Here is a 22,201-nt window from a genome sequence, read left to right on the forward strand (position 1 = left end):
CATTTTAAAGTATCATATTTCACCTAAAGATCCACTTATAGACTTTTGTGAGAGCATCATACAAGGGCAGATCTAGAGCAAAATCTTAGGGGGGGGGGGGCAATGTGATAAGGGCGCCAATATTTACCAAATTGACATGTTTGTTTAAAAAAAGAGTAAAAACAGAAAAAAACGCGGAATGAGGGCACCAGAAAAATCTTGAGGGCCGGGATTCCCCCTGGATCCGCCAATGGTATCAGATAACTACCATTAGGGTTTCTTATATCCCCTTTATGTCTTGGGTATGTGCACTAGAGACTTAAACAAATATTAGAGAAGTAAAACAAACACCCCCTGTCAAACAAAATGGCGGGGAACAACAAAACTTGGGTTCCCCTATTGGTATTTTTGCCCTTCCATATCTGTAACTAGTGCAACTTTTAAACTTCTGGGGGAAGGCACGTGCCCTTAACAACACCCTAGATAGAGCAGCCTTTCAAAGTATGGGTAACTTAAGGCCCCGGGGAACATTTTCTTGTCAATATTTGATTGAGAAAGCAATTTGAATGAGAAACACGAGGTAACGTTTAAAGGGATAGGCGGTTGTAGATGAGGGACCAAGGGGACAATTGCCCCGGGTGCAAAAATTTTCGGGTATAAAATTTCAAATAAATAATCTAATAGTTATAATGGTTTTATAATTTTGAAATTTATTTTTACTAAATAAAGTAGAGGGGGTAGTTAAAAAATGAAAATAGATAATAAATCATTCATTAGTTGATAAACAAGAAATAAATGATAAATAAAAATAATGAAAACACAATAATAAAAATAGCTAATGATAATCAAATAATTACATAATTTAAATAATAAATTAAAAATAATTAAAAAAATTAATCAATTAAATAATTGAAAATAATTTTGTTAAAAAATGAAAATTTTGTTAAAATTTGGCCTTAAATTTTTGTGGGAGACAGGAGTGGGAGGGTGCTAATCAAGATTTTGGCCCGGCGCAAAAGAGACCAGAACCACCACTGTTGACGGATGAGAAATATTATTCGACGAGGCTTTCCACTTTTTCAGTCTTCTCTTTGCATAATATCATCTCTTCATATCATTCGTTCCCCGTTTAAGCGACTTAGTCTCATAACTTTTAATTTTTGAACCTCGTCCCCGCACAGAACCTTCGAAATTCACTGGATTGCCAAATTTCGATTCCGTCTGATATTCCGTCTATAAGATCCTCGTTCAGTCTTTTGAAATCGACAATCTTCCTTAAGAGCAAGATTATCGATTCATGTATTTTCAGATTATCAAAAAAAAAAGAACAAAAAATCAATCATCAAACATGTATCAAATACCTTTCTGTTACTGTGAGATACGTAGCATTTTCCCCCAGTGTTTTTGTTTTAAAATGTTTAACATCCCATTGCCTTTTTATTTTTCGCAATTTTTTGTCTTTTTACTCTTGTGTTAGCGTGATTAAAAAGAACGGTACTTGTGTATTATTCAGAAAACAATCAATAAGTGAAGTTATGTTCTTTCGTGAAACAAACTACGATGCAGGTACATTTTCATTAAATATTTAAAATATTAATTTAAATATTTTTAATATATTTTATTTAAATATTTAAATATTTTTAAATTTATTTAAATTATTAATTAAATATTAAATTATATGTAGAACCTATAGTTTTCCAAGTGTTTGGTTAATTTGGCACGGGTAAACGGCGGGAGTGTGCGTGCCTAAAGTCATGTTGTGTCCATTGACGCACTGTTTTGTTGTGTGTAACAACCCCTTATACTGGAATAATATAATTGTCTCTTTTTCAGTCTTTGGCAAATCCTAAATCTTCATTTCAAAATCCATGTTCAGATACTATCTTCAATCACTATGCGTAGCAAACTAAATTGAGTTCTGTCTTTGTGGCTACGAAACCAGATTTTCGCATCGTAGTTTGTTTCACGAAAGAACCTAAATTCACTTATTGAGTGTGTTCTGAATAATACACAAGTACCAAAAAAAGTAATTAAAAAAAAGATTGAAAACTGGTAAACTAACATAGTCTATAGATCTTTGCTGACATATAATAATACCTTATAGGTTAATGCAACAAAACTTGTGACCCCATCTTTCACAATTCAAAAATTGTACTGGAATATTTTTCCTTCAGTAGTTGAAAGCTTAACCGTAAGCAACAGTACAGATTACGATAACGGTCTTTTATTTTATTACCCAGCAATCAAAATTTGAATATCCGGATTGAGGGGCACTAATTTAAGAAACTATAGTGGAGGGAGAAAAATACATATATTTTTTTTAATTTAGGGAGAGGGGCTCAATTTTGTATTTTTTTCATTTTTTCAATAAAAATGCCTAAAAGGTATTTTTCTGTGAAAATAATAAATAGTGATACTTTTCAAAATCTACTGGGACAGGGAAATTACCCCCCCCCCCCAAATTGGTATCTCTGTCAAGATTGTTGAGCAGTAAGGCCTTAACATAACATTATGCAGCGAAATTGCTATGAAAAATGACAACACTGAAACAACTCCGCTCTCATTTTGTTATTTTTTTTTCAGTATTTTTTTTTCAGTATTGACTTTTCAGTATTTTTTTTTACTTTTTCAGTATATTTTTTTCAGTATTGATTTTTTTTTTCAGTACTCAAAATGACAACACTGAAACAACTCCGCTCTCATTTTGTTATTTTTTTTTCAGTATTTTTTTTTCAGTATTGACTTTTCAGTATTTTTTTTTACTTTTTCAGTATATTTTTTTCAGTATTGATTTTTTTTTCAGTATTCAAAAATGACAACACTGAAACAACTCCGCTCTCATTTTGTTATTTTTTTTTTCAGTATTTTTTTTCAGTATTGACTTTTCAGTATTTTTTTTTTTACTTTTTCAGCATATTTTTTTCAGTATTGATTTTTTTTTCAGTATTCAAAAATGACAACACTGAAACAACTCCGCTCTCATTTTGTTATTTTTTTTTCAGTATTTTTTTTTTCAGTATTGACTTTTCAGTATTTTTTTTGACTTTTTCAGTATATTTTTTTCAGTATTGATTTTTTTTTCAGTATTAATAAACTGATTGATTGATTGAAACCCGAGGATTGGCAGATTGTTGATTTTTTTTTTTGCGTTTTTTTCAGTTTGCTTTTGTCTTGTTTTGTTTTAGATATATATTGAGAGATAGGTGTTTATTTGACCTTCACAGGTCGACCTTTACAGATTAGTACATATAGTTCAACCGAACGTAAAGGCTATAGTCGGTTTCAAACAAAAGATTATGCAGCTTAGTCTAGACCCCTGGATAGTAGTATTTATTTATTAAAAGTTACTTATCATACACACATGAGCAAGGGCCCACATGGGCCCTGGGGAAGTGCCAATCAAGCCAAAGATAACTCTACTAAAAGGCTGTCAATTTTAAGAGACGAGTCACGTTCATGTCAGGGAAATCTTCTAATTTACAATAAATGACAGATGACAATAAATGTAAGCTACGCCTTGTATATAAACTTTATAAGAGAGAAAAAGAACAGGATATACACATAAATGGGGGAAATTTCCATTATTCTCATTTTCATTTCCGACTTATTTCTGTCAAGTCGGTTTCTAATATTTCAACAGTGTCTCAAGTAGGGGCGGATTTTAAGCTTTGACGTTTCTAAGCCCAAGCGTTTTTGCCGCTCCGTTTTTGCAAGATTTTCGGGGAAACTCGGGTGGAGTGGAAACACTGAACAGAACGCAACAGATGAGCCAAAAGTAATGAAAAAGAGGTGATGCCGAACTCTCAGCTGCCGTTCTGGGAGACATCCGACAGTTTATAAGTTGCTACGGGATTCTTTTGTTGTTTTAAAATCCCTTTTCTGTGAGAAAGCAGCGCAGTGACAGAGTCCACCTGACACTTTGACGATAAATAACATCAGACAAATTTTTATTTAAAAAGAAATCGCTGAGTGATAATTTATTGCACCCCCTGACAATATGCGCCCCCAGGCCCGGGCTTGGTTGGCCTATTGGTAAATCAAGGCCTGGTCCCAAGAAACAGAAAAACAGAAGGTTGACTTTATGAATTCATGAATCTCAAAAATTTTGAGAAGTAAAAAAAAAATTTCAAATATGTTTCTTCCTCTCGTGCTGGTTTAATTAATCCCGAATGCTTTCCCTTTTCTCTCCATTTTCTATTCCCGAATTATTTTTCTCGAGTTTGTAGCTAATATTAAAAGTGTTTCCCGGGGACAGAAATATTGACATTCTCATGTTAGCTCAAAGCTATTATACTGAATAACATATTCCATTCCATTCACAAATATGAACAATGGAAAAAAGCAAATGACACCCTTTTGTACACATTCAAAAGAAAACGAAAATATCCTTCGGCTTTTTCCACACTCACTTTGAATGTGGAAGTGTGGTGAATCTTCTTTCATCAACAATTTCTTTATTTTCTTTTTGCAACACAACTGACATATTTCTTCTCGTTTTGCCATCTTAATTACCCCCATACAAACGTCTTTGTTTTCAGACCTTGCTTATTTTTCTTTTTCTAGGAGATGTGTTTCCTAAGAGGCATCGTTCTTGACATCAATTGTTTTCTTTTTTATTATATTTTCAATTTCTCGTGCACATTTATTATCGTATTTTCAAAAGAGAACAAAACTGGCTTGACATGAATATAATAGTAAACTAAAACTTAATAAGATCTGTAGCCATTCGTTTGATTAAAGACCCGATTGGGGGAAAAATTAGAGTTTCAAGGGGAAAATTTTTAAAAAACTAAATACCTAACGATGAAAATCCCACTGAACAACTAAATAGTATTTCAATCATTTACATATAATAGATAACAGGGGAAATGAGATTCGATACAAGATATCGATGTGACCTAATGGAAGAGCTAGTCAAGTTCTTTTTCTTTCTTTTCAAAAGATGGGAGACACATACATCAGTTTGTTTTAACGATCAGAGGGAAAGATAAAAGAAGTTCCTTTAGAAAGTAAGGAGAGTGAAGAAAATCCTAAACATTTTGAAACAATTTCATCAAATTTTGGCAATCATTTTGTAAACCGTTTTGTAACTAATAGCATTGTAAAGTTATGAGGGAGACATTTCCCCACCGATTCTCTCTCTCTCTCTCTCTCTCTCTCTCTCTCTCTCTCTCTCTCTCTCTCTCTCTCTCTCTCTCTCTCTCTCTCTCTCTCTCTCTCTCTCTCTATCTCTCTCTCTCTAAAATATACTTTGCGTAATCTAAAATATACACGAGAAAACAAAACTATATATTCTACACTATTGGTTTCAAGCTGATTTTAGACCATGCCCCACCTAAGCATTCCTATAATCCTGATAGCCCCCCTCCCCTCCCCATAATGATATTTAATTTTTGTTGCTCAAAATTTTACGCGTATTCACCTGAAGGAACCTTAAAAGGCTTTGAGCCTTGTAGTTTTTTCGAGTCCCACTCTAAGCATATTTTATACTAAAGAGAATTTTGTCTATATACAACAGGTTTTATAACATCATTGCAATGCAAATTCATCAGAAAATCATCTGTCTTTTTTGCTCTTTAAATGCAAATGAATGTGAGGTCTTTCAAGTGACAACTATTTTTTTTCAAAACTAAAGCCTTCGAGTATAGTCAACTAAAGGGTACATGTTCTGCTCATGACCCACCAAAATATTGCCATGTCCCATAAGTGGTCCTCCGCCCCACGTTGGGGATCCCGGCTCTAAGCTAAACTTATAAAAGCCTTGACTATCTTTTTTTTATCTAACGAAACATTAAAAAAAGGAAAACAACCTTGAATGTACTCGATCAAAAATAATCATGATACTGCAGTCTCTTGTGGTGGCCAAGATTCTATATTTTTGTATAATCTTCAACGCAGCTTCAAAATCATCCTCATTTTCATCATTTAAGAGCCAGTCAATATCTTCATAGGCACCAGAAGACCATCTTAGCCGATCCAAAAGATCCACGTCTTTTTCCGTATCTTCTGCTAGCTTATCATAGGCTTTGTACAAAGAACATGCTGGAACTTCGCCCAGTTTTTGTGTTTTCAAAAGACTGTCTAATAGAGATCCCTCAGGTAAAATATCCATACGAGTGTCACATGGATCAAAAATTGAGCTAGTTCGTGTTTGTTCTAGAGAGCCGTTACAGATGTCTGGAAATTGTAGCGATGAAGCAAAACCATTCATTGGACGGTCGCAATAGTGTTCTGCGCGAGATGTTGGTTGAGACTTCTTGGGCAAAGGAGAGAGTAACGCCTGAATGAGCAAATGTGCAAAATTCGAGAAAGACCTATAAAGAAAAAACAAATTGATATAATTGCATAATTTCTTTATTAGCCAGAACAGCGTACAGTAGCACAGGCAGGTTATAAAGTAATTGAAACGGTACTACAATAAATAAACAAATCAATCCATAAAAGAAGCTAAATTAAGCATCAAACGCTTCCTGGAGCGTTTTCAGTAAAATATCGAGTGAAATAAGGGGTGAATGATTCAACAAAAAACGAAAAAAAAAGGAAAAAACGACAACAAGGATAATTTTAAGCCAGTAGAAGATAAAAATTAAAGTAAGCAGATATTTCGATAAGAGTCTTTGCCAAATCGTCTTCAGTTCACAAAAGTGTAATAGAAGAACTAACCTTTCGAAGTAAAAACCAAACTAAAAAAGAAAAAGGAGGCGCCATATGAGATTGGAAATAATACGGTAGGTGACATCAAACATAAAATCATAAATAAAATACACGTTAAAGGATTCGATTGGGCAGGAACTCTCTCCATGGCTGAAGATGCACCCTTTCTATTGGTTCGTCTCGGAGCCTATTTATCACAGATGACTTAAGATATGTCTCAGTACTAGAATTAGGTAAATCACCAGGTGCAGAAAATTCTTTTCATTTGCTGGAGTTTCATGCTAGGTCTATCAGTAAGGGAGGTGGAGGGGCTCAAAATTGGAATATATCTCTATTTAATTGGAGGGTTCAGATATTTTAGTCCGAATCAATACGTAAACTCTTGCGCACTGTCAACACGGACTTTTAAATGAAGGGTTTCAATATAAATAGAATTAAATGCAACAATTGGTATGGCATCAACCAAGGGAGCACTTTCTTTCATTGATTTTGTTTTTATTCTATTATTGAAATTTTATACTCAAATCTGGCTCTAAGAAATAGATAGAGGCATGAATTATTTAAGTTAAAGACAAGAAATACTATACCTAAATCATAAATAGAAATTAGAAATCATAAACATCACCAGAAGTGTTTACTTAGAAAAACAACACTGAAGCTACGAAAAAACTAATCAAGGATGTCTCCGAAACGTGCTTAAATATAGAGGGAATGTTCTGTATGCACATTTAAAGAAAACAAAAATAATTTTATATATAGAAATAAATAGAGAAAGACATTAAAATGTAAATATGGTTGAACGTAAAGATTGTTCTGTATGTGTATCTTAAAAATACACACAGAGAATTACATGGAGAAATGCACAGAGAAATATATTAGAATATAATTGCGTTTGAATATAGAAAATGTCCTGTATGTGGATTTTAGAAATATGTAGAGAAATACACTAGAATATATCAATATAGTGAATATATTTTATTTACATTTTAGAATGAATTTCGTCAGATCGACTTAAAAATAATTTATTGGACAGTTAGCAGAAACGCGTCGTGTCACATTTTGCTTTATCTTCGTTTTCACAGAATATTCTTGTGACTGCATGGAGTGAAAAGCTAATTAAGGCTCAGGCGAATACCTCACTAAAACCTCACTATACAGACAAAATAGAACAACAAAAAGCAAACTGCCTCACCCTTCTCCTCTCAGGAAAATTTATCCCTCTGGATTAGAGTTTGAAAGGAAAGGCTCATAAGACCCAAGATATTTGTTCGTTTTTTTTCGGGGGAGGGGGGAGATCACAAAAAAGCTTCAAAAGACGTATCAAAATGTATTTTTATGCATTTTATTACGTTTTTACGAGCCGGATAAACATTTCGGGGGATTCAAACCCCCTACCCCCCAGATACAGCCTTAGGCTCACAAATCAGTGAAAAATATACGTATTGTACGACCACCCTCCCAACCACAAAAAGCTACACAGACAATACAAGGCAAATCGTCAATCTCTTTCATCTCTAGAAAAGTTTTACCAACCTCGTGGAGATTGGGATTTGTGCACCCATGATTAGGAAATGTGTTATTAAAATTTAATTGATGCAATCAATGTTTCAAACGACTCAAAGCTTAATCAGTTTTTCATCGTTACTATGTAACCCTTGTTGTCTATGCATAATTCTGTTGCTTTGGAAGATTGTTTTAAAGCTGCTTTAGTGTTACCATGGTAGTCTGGTATAGAATATAGATTATTATTTTTAAATGCTGGTTATCCGGATGTTTCGTTGCGTCACAGAAGTGTTGAAATCGGAATGAAACAAAGATCTACTGCAGAGATACTGGATCGCGTTTTACTGTATGTTCTTTTTAAAAGTTTCTTTTCAACTAATCAGAACGTAAACGTGATTCGGTTTCGAAAACAAAAAAAAAGGTATTATACCCTTTTCTTAAAGCTGAACGTAAGCATCAACAAGACAGTGATTCAGTTTTGAGAAAAATAAGGTATTATACCCCTCTGTTGGGGTTGAAAATTAAAAAAGGGGCAAAAAGAGATACCCCCCACACAAAAAAGATTAGACTACCTTCAAATAGTCTTTACAAAAAAACATGATGACAAATTCTCAGCTAAAAAATAAATAGGATACAGGTAGTTTTTGAGGGGAGGGGGAGAGGCGCACAAAATAATAAATGAAAGTTACGGAATGATACAGATAAAATTGTTGAAATCATAAGATTCCCTGGGAACTGAGCACAAACACCAAATTCTCAGCGTATATTGTGCAGCAACTTGTACCGACTGCACTATGCAATGGCACTTTGGCGTATAGCCCGAGAAAGAACAAAGACCCTCAATATTGTGATTCTTATCGTCCGATTACAGTTTGTTCCGTTATTGCAAAACTATTTCAAAAAATTCTTCTTTTAAAAATCTCGAGTAGTTGTGATCACGGAGATCATAAGTTTGGTTTCTGCGTGGGTCTTGGTATTGGGAATGCACATGCAGTTTTCGTGTCTATTTTGGAGAGGCATGAGAGAGTGAAGAAATCTTTATGTGCCTGTACAATAGATATTTCTAAGGCATTCGATTCAGTCCTATAATCCCAAGCTATTCTAGCACTTTCGAGGAGAGGACTAAATCCATCCATTTGTGCCTCTGTATGGCAATGATATCAAATTTCTTCTATACGCGTCCGCGTCGAAAATCTTTATAGAAGTTGGATTTTTGTGCGTCGCGGGGAAAAACAGGGCTCAGTATTTGGTCCTGCAATATTTAAGAATGCCATCCACTGTGCAACCGACCAGATTCCGCATTTTCTTATTGATCCATCCGTTGACGCGAGCCGCCTGTCGTACGCGGATGACATTCTCCTTCTGTCTGATGATTTGTAATCGCTACATGCTGCTGTGAATAGCCTCTATTCCGGGCTGTTTGAAATCAGGCTGTCAGTAGCCTCTGGTAAAACTGAATTTCTCGTTTTTGGGTGTCATCACCTTCTCAATTCAACAATTCAGGTTGGCCCTGCCACAATCTTTGCCTCTGCTTCTCTTGGGTACCTTGAGGTTACATTCGGGATCTCGATTCAGGCAAAACACGGTCACTAATAAAGAATGTGTCTAGAGTTAAATGTGTCTGTTCTGTCTAGAGTTAAAGGCCAATTTGACAAGAAAACGTTTGGTCGGCTGTATAACTCGTTTTCGTACACGTGTTGTTTTTTACACCCTTTCGAAAACTTTTCCCCACATCTGATAAAAACAAAAAAATCCGATCGTTGTTTCTTAGGTTCTAAAAATATTTTCTAAGTATTCTTATTCGGACCAGTAATAGTTACATTTCCCAATAGTTACGGTGTTTTTTGAGATTGATCAAATATTGGATGAGATGTCACTTAGATTTGCTGACCGCTGCAATAAAATTGTCAATTTTCCACTGATACATCTTCTACCAAGTGACTAATGTCGCAAGTTATAAAGTCCCATAGCATTTGACACTTGTTGAAGGAGTGGTTAAAATAGTGGGTAACAACAAATTATTATTATTAGGATTACAAATATAATTATTATGATATTATTATGACACATTTGCTGAGTAGAGTAATAGATGATTTGCTGAGTAGAGTAATAGATGATTCAGATAGAATAGAAATTTAAAAGTCGGAATATGAAAAAAAAATTAAACACGCGAATTCAAAGAAATACTATCGGTACGTCGGTATTTGGCATGTCTCATCCAAAATAGAATGCATATTTAATAAATCTCATACTTTTCACTAGTTTTTTTATGAAAGAGTTGAAAAAGAGATGAAACAGCATGTTTCATTAGTCCGTGTCTTTGGGCAATAATATTGACCAAGGTCAATACACTGGTCAATGCCCTTTTTAAGCGGTAATGGAACAATTTGTTCATCTTTCCCTGGAGATTTTCTTAGATATAAAGTAACTGAAATACGGTTCATTCGGTTATTTGGGGTAAATACAATTCTCGAGTTACAGTGATTAGTTTCTGCGCCAACCCTCCTAAGCTAAATAGAACTGAAACGATAATGTAGTTTCCTTCTCTGTTGTTACAAAAGAATTTGGATTGGGAAGCAATACTATCATTACACGGTAACAAGAAAAAAAAGAGAACAATCTAAAATTTTTCTCTTTTTGTAAGGCCTGTATCCTGCACAAGACTGTATCCAGGGGGTTTTGCAGGGTCTGAACCCTTCCTAAAAAATATCCGGCTCGTAAAAAAAATTAACAAAAATGAACATAAACAAATTTTTGATGCGCTTTGCAAAGTTGTGTCTTTAACCCCCATCCCTCTAAACAAAAATTTTGGATAGGGCCGTGACCCTGGATATTGAATGGAGGGGGTTCTTCAGAAAACAATGCTGTTTATTAGCCATTGAATAAAAAACAGTATATTCATGTAATATTTTTCTAATACAATTATCTAAATCGGATTAGGAGTATTTTATCACCCTGATCTTAATGGCTTCATTCTGGCTGGATAGATCACATTGTTTTAATCCATCACGATCCTGTAATATCATTCGCTAATTGACCAAAAGGTCAATTTCTGAAAAGGCAGTATAACAAATACTTATTGAATGTAAGGTTTTAGTCAATAGAGAATTCATAGAACGCCAGGAATAAGTTGCACTTACGCTTTTTCTTATCCCTCTTTCGCCAAAGAAATTTGAAGCATTTTAAAGTTTTATTTAAATTAGGCTTAAAAAAAGGTGCAAAAGAATTGAAGGGGCTGAGGCGTATCTCAATACCTGTAGTGAAAACAAAGAGACTGTAAATCATTAAGTAACGTTTGACTATTTAAAGTACCATTAGTAGCGTCAGTGCTCACATAGCTGTGAATCAGGGCAAAATAAAAAGACCTTTGTAGGGTCTCTTGAACTTAGCCAAGCAATATGGCAGGGCTGGTGGGAGTATAAACATGGTGCCCAGGTCAACACTGTGTAAGACTTTTTTCCGTTTCGACGACTGATCTGTTGTCATTATGTTAGAGACCTACCTGTTTTTTTTTTTTTTTTCAATCAAACTCTTACGTGACATAAATTTTTGATCTTTCTCCATCTCCATCTCTATATCTCTCTCTCTATCATATGAGCTTTCAGGTAAATCTAAAAGGAGATGTGCAGGCGTTCCAAGTCTTCCTCGAGCAACACAAAAGGGCCTATGGGATTTCCAACATTGCATTGCAACATACAGGAGGACCTATGGGATTACCAACATTGCATTGCAACATACAGGAGGGCTATGGAATTTCCAACACTGCATTGCAACATACAGGAGGGCCTATGGGATTTCCAACATTGCATTGCAACATACAGGAGGGCCTATGGGATTTCCAACATTGCATTGCAACATACAGGAGGGCCTACGGCATTTCCAACATTGCATTGCAACATACAGGAGGACCTATGGGATTTCAAACATTGCATTGCAACATACAGGAGGGCCTATGGGATTTCAAACATTGCATTGCAACATACAGGAGGGCCTATGGGATTTCAAACATTGCATTGCAACATACAGTAGGGCCTATGGGATTTCCAACATTGCATTGCAACATACAGGAGGGCCTATGGGATTTCAAACATTGCATTGCAACATACAGGAGGGCCTACGGGATTCCAAACATTGCATTGCAACATACAGGAGGGCCTATGGGATTTCCAACATTGCATTGCAACATATAGGAGGGCCTACGGGATTTCCAAAATCGTACATTGTCATTTTCTATTTTTTGACGACTGATGTTATAGCTAAGATGTTTCAGATAATACTGCTATTTCAAATAAATATTTACGCAACATGTAAATTTTCTCCGTAAATCACAATAGAGACACATAGGGTTTCTTGGATTTTCCGGACCAACAGAAACTTAAACAGTTATTTTTTTGGGGGGTGAGGGGGGCAAACTGTAAAAACCGCGCATAATACTTTCTTCATTTCAACGACTGATCTTGCAGTCGAGACATTACGCACAGTATTCGTATTTTAATCAAGCTTAAACGTAACATATGAACTTTTAAGTAAAAAAAGGAGACATTTTAGGTTTCTTAGACTTCTCAAACACAGCAAGGTCGACGGGAATTAAAACACAGTATGTGGCTGAAAACTGTGACAGACACACTTTTTTTCAAGGGTGATTCTTACAGTAAAGATATTGCAAATAATGCTGTTTGTATTAATCAAACTTTTACGTAAGATAGAGAATTGCACGTAAGTACAGATTGATTATAATCTGGAAAACCCATTTAACCAAGACCCAAGGAGCTCTACACTTTCCAAAATCGTGAACACCAAGTGGCACGTGCAAAGTGTGACAGAAGTGTACCAAGTATAGTGCAAACAATGCCTTGCGCTACACAAAGATGTACAGCTTGATGGGGGTGTGACCCACTTTATGAAATAAGTGGCACACTGAGATGTGCACAGTGCACCAAGTCGTCGAGAGTAGATACTACTACTGCTACTACTACTACTAATAACTCACTGCAGCACCAAGCCGCCTGAGGCCAACACAGCCACGCACGCTCCTCCTCCAACCTAATCTATTTAAAGCCTCCCTCTTTACACCCTCCCAGGAAAATCCCGTTTCCTTTAAATCTTTATTTATGACATCCTCCCAACCCAGACAAGGACGACCTGCTTTCCGTGTAGCCCTAGACGGTTGGCCAAAAAGGACAATCTTCGGTAATCTGTCATCCTTCATCCGTAGAACGTGGCCTAGCCATCTCAACCTTTCTTTCATTATAGCCCCAGAAAGCGGGATTGAACCATACTTTTCGTACAACCTACTGTTTGAAATACGGTCAGTCAGTCGGGTACCCAGAACAATCCGTAGGCAATTTCTCTGGAAAACATCTGGTAAATTTTCATCTGCTTTTCAGAGTGCCCATGCTTCAGAGCCATATTTGACCACTGTCATCACTGTAGCTTCCAATATTCTAATCTTGGTATGTAGACTTATCTTTCTATTCTTCCAAACTTTTTTTAACTGTGAAAAAACACCCTGAGCTTTAGCTATTCTACTTTTAACATCTTCACTGCTCCCACCATCTTTACTAATAATACTACCAAGGCAACTGAAGCTCCCAACCTGATCAATCTTTTCGTTACCTAATGTCATCTTCACTTATTCCTAGCCTTAGTGACTTAGTCTTCTTAACATTAATTTTCAACCCTATTTTAGCCCCCTGAACTCTTAAAACCTCTAAAAATTCATTCATTTTGCTCACACTTTCATCTAATATGCTTAAATCATCAGCATAATCTAAGTCCAGGAGCGTTCTTCCTCCCCATTTGATTCCATGGTCTCCAATTGCCTTTCCTGTGCTCCTTAAGACGAACCCTCTTTAGTTTAAAGTGTCAAATAGGGAAATTTGCAGCAGTCCAGGAAACACACTATTTAAAAGACCTAATATGTCTGGAAAATTACATATTTGGAGTGTGCCCAAAATCTATTTAAGGGTAAAAACTGCAGATCATTAATTTTTACTATCTTCGAAAGTAGCAGAGCTAAGGAATTAAACGTCCAGGAATGGATCTAGTACCAAAAGAAGGGTCTCTCAAGCTCAAAGAAAGGCAAGTTAGCAATAAAGCATGGAATACTGGACGGCGTTTCCAGTTTTTTAGGACGAACGCGGCGTTTCCGCTCCTATCAATTCTCCATATTCTATGGTATTTAGTCTAAAAATTTTCCACAAAATATGCACAAGCTTTGCGGCTAAAATTGTCTAATCCGTTCCGATTCTGAAACTACTTTCCATAGTCAGTAATACAAAATATCAAGATATAAAGTTTTAAAGCAGCAATATTTTTTTGTGAAGATTTTGCTAAAATAACATTCTACTGGGTTTGTCAGTTGAAATTCCAAATTGAACCCCGGTATCCCCTGAGTAGTTTTTTAGGTTTTTATTTTTCTCATTCATGATCATCAATTCTTCATTTAATACCATTTAAATTAAAACAAAAAAGATTTAAAGGATATGGGAACTTCCTGGGAGAGTGTAAAGAGGGAGGCTTCAAATAGATTAGGTCGGAGGAGGAGCGTGCGTAGCTGTGTTGGCCTCAGGTGGCTTGGTGCTGCAGTGAGTTATTTGTTTGTTGTTGTAGTAAATTAAAACAAGAAAATGATTACAGCCCCGAGATAAAATAAGCTGTAGGTAACATTTAAAAAAGAAGAAGAAAAAACAAGAGCTAAGAGCTCATATGGCACTTGTGACGAGGCGAGAAGAGCTAAGAGCCAAAAAATCTTATGGTATGAGCTCTAACAAAATTCTAAGAATCAATAGATTGATTTAAAAAGGAAACTAAGAGGCTTAATACCAGTCAGGATTTAAAATAAGAGCTCTGAGTCACGATGTCCTTCTAAATATCAAAATTCATTAAAATCCGATCACCCACTCGTAAGTTATAAATACCTAATTTTTTCAAATTTTTCCTCTCCCTTTAGCCCCCCAGATGGTCGAATCTGGGAAAACGACTTTATCAAGTCAAATTGTGCAGCTCCCTGACACACCTACCAATTTTCATCGTCCTAGCGCGTCCAGAAGCACCAAACTCGCCAAATCGCTGAACCCCTCCCCCCAACTCCCCCAAAGAGAGCGAATCCAGTACGATTCTGTCAATCACGTATCAAGGACATTTGTTTATTCTATCCACCAAGCTTCATCCCGATTCCTCCACTCCAAGTGATTTTCCAAGATTTCCCCTCCAACTCCCCCCAATGTCAAAAGATCTGGTCGGGATTTGAAATAAGAGCTCTGAGACATGAATTCCTTCTAAAAATCAAATTTCATTAAGATCCGATTATCTATTCGTAAGATAAAAATGCCCCAATTTTCACGTTTTCCAAGAATTCCGGTTTCCCCCTCCAACTCCCCCCAATGTCACAGGATCTGGTCGGAATTTCAAATTAGAACTTTAAAGCACAAGATCCTTCTAAATATCAAATTTCATTAAGATCTGGTCACCTTTTCGCAAGTTACAAATGCCTCAATTTTCAAAATTACCCCCCCCCCCAATTCCACCAAAGAGAGCTCACGTATCTTAGACAGGTTTCTATTCTTCCCATCCAGTTTCAACCTGATCTCACTGCTCTAAGTATTTTCTAAGATTTCTGATCCCTCCGAATGCCTCCCCCCCCCAATTACGCTTGATCCGGTTGAGATTTAAAATAAGAGATCTGAGTTACGAGGTCCTTCCAAATATGAAGTTTCATGAAGATCTGATCACTCCTTCGTAAGTTAAAAATAAATCATTTTTTCTTATTTTACGGAATTAACCCCCCCCCCCCATAGAGCGGATCCGTTCCAATTGTGTAAATCACGTATGTAAGACTTCTGCTTATTTTTCCCACCAAGTTTCATCCCGATCCCTCCAATCTAAGCATTTTCCATGATTTTAGGTTCCCCCAGCCCAAACTTCCCCCAATGTCACCAGATCCGATCAGGATTTAAAACAAGAGCTTTGAGACACGATATCCTTCTAAATATAAATTTCATTGAGATCCGATCACCCGTTCGTAAGTTAAAAATACCTCATTTTTTCTAATTTTTCATAACTAACCCCTCCCCCAACTACCCCAAAGAGAGCGGATCTGTTCCGGTTATGTCAATCATGTATCTAGGACTCGTGATTATTTTTCCCACCAAGTTTCATCCCGATCCCTCCACTCTAAGTGTTTTCCAAGTTTTAGGTTTCCCCCTCCCCCCCAATGTCACCAGATCCGATCGGGTTTAAAATAAGAGCTCTGAGCCACGATATCCTTCTAAATATCAAATTTCATTGAGATCCGGTCACTCGTTCGTAAGTTAAAAATGCCTAATTTTTTCTAATTTTTATGAAATAACCCCCCCCCCCCCAACTACCCCAAAGAGAGCAGATCCGTTCCGTTTATGTCAATCATGTATCTAGGACTTGTGTTTATTTTTCCCACCAAGTTTCATCCCGATCCCTCCACTCTAAGTGTTTTCCAAGATTTTAGGTTTCCCCCCTCCAACTCCCCCCAATGTCATCAGATCCGGTCGGGATTTAAAATAAGAGCTCTGAGACACAATATCATTCCAAACATCAAATTTCATTAAGATCCCATCACCCGCTCATAAGTTAAAAATACTTTATTTTTTCTATTTTTCCGAATTAACCGGCCCCCCACTCCCTCCAGATGGTCAAATCGCAAAAACGACTATTTCTAATTTAATCTGGTCCAGTCCCTGATACGCTTGCCAAATTTCATCGTCCTAGCTTACCTGGAAGTGCCTAAAGTAGCAAAACCGGGACCGACAGACAGACAGACCGACAGAATTTGCGATTGCTATATGTCACTTGGTTAATACCAAGTGCCATAAAAATATGTCCAATTGCAAACAAATCAGTGGTGTACTCGTTTTCTTTTATGTGAGAGTCAGGGGAAGCTAAGGAAAAGTCTGTACATTGCCATTTTACGATAAAAAGTAAACCTTCTACTCGCACTTTTTCGCTGTTCGGTGAGGGTAGGTAGAAACATCTATCAGTAAGCATGGCAACAGTGGAGTTCTTGCTCTACTGAAAACAGAAAAGCCAATATCCTTCGTAATTTTCCATAGACTTAATTAAACATGCAATTGAAAAGTAGGAGTCATTAAAAGTAATTAAATTTTAGGAGATAACATTGGATTCAAAAATAATGTTTGTCATCGCTACGACTGAAATAGAAATGAGGCGACTACCTTCGCACAGTAACAGGTAAATACTGGATACTGAAAGTAGGTATGACATCACTGTAAAACCTTTTATTGCATTCTATCAACTTAACAATAGCAATTGCAAAACCCACAAGGCCCTATTGGAATCATTCTGGGGTCCCTCATCAAGAAGAAGAAAAAGATTTCAGCTTGTCACGAACAATTGACGTCTTTAAAGCAGATATTCAGGAATTATTACTGTGGTGGGGGAGGTCTGAATTGTAAAAAAGAAAAACAAAGTTGAACTATAAAGACAATATAACAGATTATAGAAAATACAAAAGAAACCTTAAGGCTTCGTGAATTCTCCCCTTTTAATGAAGGAAAATCTAAACAGAACTAAAAAATCTTGCATATTTTGAAACTTGGATCATATCTTTTTATATATATAACTAAATATTAGCATTAGCTTAATAGCGTATTCCTCAAGAGCTAGACAAACCTTTATATTTTTCTAATACAAGTGAAAAAAAAACATGTTTCATTAGTGAAATCTACATTTCATTATTTGCAAAGAATTTATTCGCTAGAATCGACTCTTAATCAATTACATAAAAAAAACTAGTTTTTTTAACTGAAAGTAAGGAGCGACATTCAAACTTACAGAAATTACTCCGTATATGAAATGGGTTGTTCCCTCCGCAATCCCTCACTCTTTACGCTAAAACTTTCAATTGTTTTTAAAAAGCAGAATTGTGGAAAAGAGTCAAACTTTAGCGTAAAGAGCGAGGGATTGCGGAGGGAACAACCCATTTCATATACGGAGTAATTTCTGTTCGTTTTAAGTTTTAATGTCACTCCTTACTTTCAGTTAAAAAAAACTAGTTTTTTATGTAATTTCTGAACGTTTTTGAATTAATGCATGTTTGATTTTGGCTCTCCCCACATAAATTATTAAAATGAAATTTGCATCTTAATTCCTTTTTTGGCTAAATGGCTTTCTCTTAGTTTTGATCAGACGATTTTGAGAAGTAAGGGGTGGGGAAGGAGGCCTAGTTGCCCTGCAATTTTTCGGTTACATAAAAAGGCAACTATAAATTTTAATTTTTAACGAATGTTTTTATTAGTAAAAAATAGACATAACTTAAGAATTAACTTACCTGTTACTTAAAAATTAAGTAACAAACTTTTATATTCTTAAATTTTTATAATGTATATGAGGGGGTTTGTACCCTCGTTTAATACCTCACTCTTTACACTAAATCGTACGTTTTGTCCCAATTCTTTAAGAATGACCCCTGAATCAGAAAAGCCGTAGCATAAATAGTTTAAATTACTAAAAATACTATAGCATAAAGAGCGAGGTATTTATCTCCTCCTAAATACCTCGCTCTTTATGCTAAAGTGTTTTTAGAGCCCCTCATTTGCGTAATAATCTCTGTTCGTCTTAAGTTTCAATGCTACCCCTTACTTTCAATTGAAAAAACTTTTCCATGTTTATTTTTTCATTGTTTTTTTACAGTAATTTTTGAAAATCCTGCGCCCTTTTCAATGAATTTATGTTCCCCCATGACATGTTTCTCCAAGGAAAGATCCTCCCACATAGCCCCCTCCCCTCAACCCCACCCCCAAAACCAAAAAAATCCCCTGAAAACGTATGTACACTTCCCAATAACCATTATTATATGTAAACACTGGTCGAAGTTTGTAACTTGCAGCCCCTCCCCCAAGGACTGTGGGGGAGTAATTTATTACCAAAGATATAATGGTTTTTGACAATGCAGAACAAAATGGCTATCTCAAAATTTTGATCCGTTGACTTAGGAGAAAAAATGAGCCTAGGTGCCCTCCAATTTTTTTGGTCACTTAAAAAGGGCACTAGAACTTTTCATTTCCGCTAGAATGAGCCCTCTTGCGACATTCCAGGACCACTTGGTCGATACGATGACCCCTGAAAAACAAAACAAAAAACAAATAAACACGTACCCGTGATTTGTCTTCTCGCAAAAAATACGAAATTCCACATTTTTGCAGATACGAGCTTGAAATTGTTTCTGTAGGGTTCTCTGATACACCGAACGCGATGGTGTGATTTTCTATCACACAATCTTTTAGGGGGTGTTTTCCCCTATTTTCCAAAATAAGGCAAATTTTCTCAGGCTCGTAACTTTTGATGGCAAATACTAAATTTGATGAAACTTATATATTTAAAATCAGCATGAAAATCCGATTCTTTTGATGTATATTTTAGCATAAAAATTCCGATTTTTAGAGTTTCGTTTACTATTGAGCCGGGTCGCTCTTACGAACTGTTTGACACGAACTGTCTATTTTCGTTACCACGAACTGTTTGACAGAGTTGACACGAGATTCTCACTAGAGTTGAATTGCGACTAACTGGAGTTGCGTTTCTTTTGTATTGCGATGTAAGCACAGTGTTTCCACTTTTCTTTTCAAACAATCTTGAAAACCTCGGCGATTTTCGGTATAAAATCGGTAGATGACTCTCAGGGTTCGGTAGAATTTTCAGTAGGACTGTTTTTCATTTTGTGTTATGTTTTTGGAGGTGTTCGAGCGATTTGTGAATAAAGTACCACATTCTAAAAACTCAGAGAGTGATTCCGGAAAGAAAAGCGGGATTTCGTCGAAAAATCGGTAGAAGTGGAAACACTGGTAAGCATCTTAATTTTTCTGCTCTTTCTTTAGGTTGAAGGTGACACTTGCTCGTCATTTCCAGATAATTTAAATTGCACGAAATGGATGAATACCACGAAAAAAAACGCGTATTCAACTTTGTACATATTTAAGTTACCTAGAATGCATATCGTCTGCGGAATGTGGATGTCCATTGTCAACTTTGTCCTTTTTTCCCAGCCACTCATTCAAGACAGGGATGGCTTCAACAGAATTTTCTTCACTAAGTGCCAGATTTCCATTCTAGAAAAAAGATAAAATTCACTTTTTTATCCGCTTACCTGTCCAAATGTTACGAAAAAATAGCTTGGAAATGCAATGAAAATAGAAAAACTATGCTTATAAAAACTTCGATATATCTTTGTATGGCACTATTTAAATGTTTACAACCTCTAAAAAAATAGTTGAGAACTAAAAGTTCAAGATCATAAAAATCACACATGGGCACTTGGATAAAACTTCCAACGTTTTAAGGGGTGCTAAAATTCTAAACCACTTGATTAGTCGTTTTATGGATAACGTTGGCCAAAACAAAGGAAATTCGTAATATCAAAACTAGCTAAATTCCAAAACACAAGCTGGAAAATCTAGAGGTCCTCCCAATATATGGGGGGCCAACCTATTTTAGAAGCAAACTCAATAAACGAGCGAGATGCAAGTCACTATCGTTTTTCAATTTATTAACTGCATTGTAATGACGAGAAAAATTTGCCACAAGATATGTGATGTTTTTCTCAGGAAATACCGTCTTATCTGTCCCCAGAGGGGGGTGATGAAGCCTCCACGAGAACAAGACTTTCGGTAGCGTGGTCGGCAGAGTTCGTATCTACTGATGATGTTGCTAAAATTACTTTAATAAAATATACAATACTAGTATACACTCGTGAACAGTTTTCTTGAAGCTGTAGAGAATCTGAGCTATAGTCAACTTGCACTGGCTGGCACAGTTGATTTGGAGGTGGCTGCGGCACTCTCTAAGCTTGCAGTCTATAGTTGGCTAGTGGGGGTTACTGGAACGCTCCGACGGCAGTTGATGTGGAGGCTGTTGGTAAACCCTCCCAGCTCACCGTATATGATAGAAAAGTGGAGGTTACTCAAACTCTCCAACGGTGTTCCTCTAACCACTTGTTGTCACCGTTGGTTCCCAAGCTGAACTATCTACGAATTGTGTATTTTGCCCCCACTTCTCTTCCGGGTCCCAAGTCTAGGCATTCCAGTTCCATGACCCTCAAAGTAGCATCTCATTGGCTGGCAGGTTTTGGTCATGGTCAATCTCTACCTTGAAGTAGTACTGTCTACTGAGGTTGGTTCTTTGGTTGAGGCTTCTGTTAAAAAACTTACCTCTAGTTATGTACCTGCTACTCTTGATGCTGAGAATATGGAGATCATTAAACAAGAGGTATACAATAGTCAGAAAATGGATTTTGATGTGCTTGTTGAATCACTTAAAGAATATGACTTGAGGATGTCAAGGCTTGAATTATCTCTTAATTTGCTTGACTCAGGTTTGTCAGAGCTGCAGAAACCACTGAAACCAATTCAATCCAACGTTGATCGTCTGAATGATCAGTTTGACCAAATAAAAATTTCAAATCAGCTGATCCTATTTGGTTTCAAAGAAGAGCCTTATCCAGAAGCTTCTGAAAGCAAATTCATTGAATTTTGGAGTACTAGCTTTCCTGGCATTCCTGTGACTAAAAATGACATAGTTCTGTTTGAAGGATTGGAAAACAAGGCTCAGGTTTGAAATCTTGCCCAGTTTTTGTGGAATTCTGTAGTCCCAGAATACAGAAGCTCATTCTTAGAGAAAAGAAAAGTTTGCAAGGCAGTGGTGTCTTTATTTCTGAGTCACTCACAAAGCCTAGACTTCAGCTATTCAATTATGCTAAATCAAAGCTTGGAAAGAGGTCTACATGGTCTAGTGGAGGAGAAATACTCACTAAGTTTTCTGATGGTGAAGTGATCACTGTTAAAGAGGCATATCAAATTTTTGCTCTCCATCAGTCAACTACAGCCCATCCGAACCCCTCCCAGGACTAAAACAAACCATTTTTTTAGCTCTGTTTTGTAACTTCATTTACGATTTAATAGGTTTTTCTTATGTTTGCATTTATGTTGTTTTACATTATTCATTTAAGTGGATTTCATAAATCATTGATAATTTCCTTCGGTTGCTTATTTATTGTTTTGCCTTTTCTTTACTTTGT

The 22,201-nt window shown here is 36.2% G+C and overlaps 1 protein-coding gene across 1 annotated transcript in view; it reads right to left on the minus strand.

Moving 5' to 3' along the window:
• Positions 1-22,201, minus strand: part of LOC136027503 (inositol-pentakisphosphate 2-kinase-like) — a 193,743-nt gene that overhangs the window by 10,668 nt on the left and 160,874 nt on the right. The window contains exons 7-8 of the mRNA XM_065704815.1: positions 20,113-20,237; positions 5,790-6,293 (exon numbers count right to left, since the gene is read on the minus strand). Coding sequence (XP_065560887.1) covers positions 5,790-6,293; positions 20,113-20,237 — 629 coding nt within the window. The remainder of the gene's footprint in view (positions 1-5,789; positions 6,294-20,112; positions 20,238-22,201) is intronic.

Source organism: Artemia franciscana, chromosome 5 (genome assembly GCF_032884065.1).
Source record: "Artemia franciscana chromosome 5, ASM3288406v1, whole genome shotgun sequence".
Lineage (NCBI taxonomy): Eukaryota > Metazoa > Arthropoda > Branchiopoda > Anostraca > Artemiidae > Artemia > Artemia franciscana.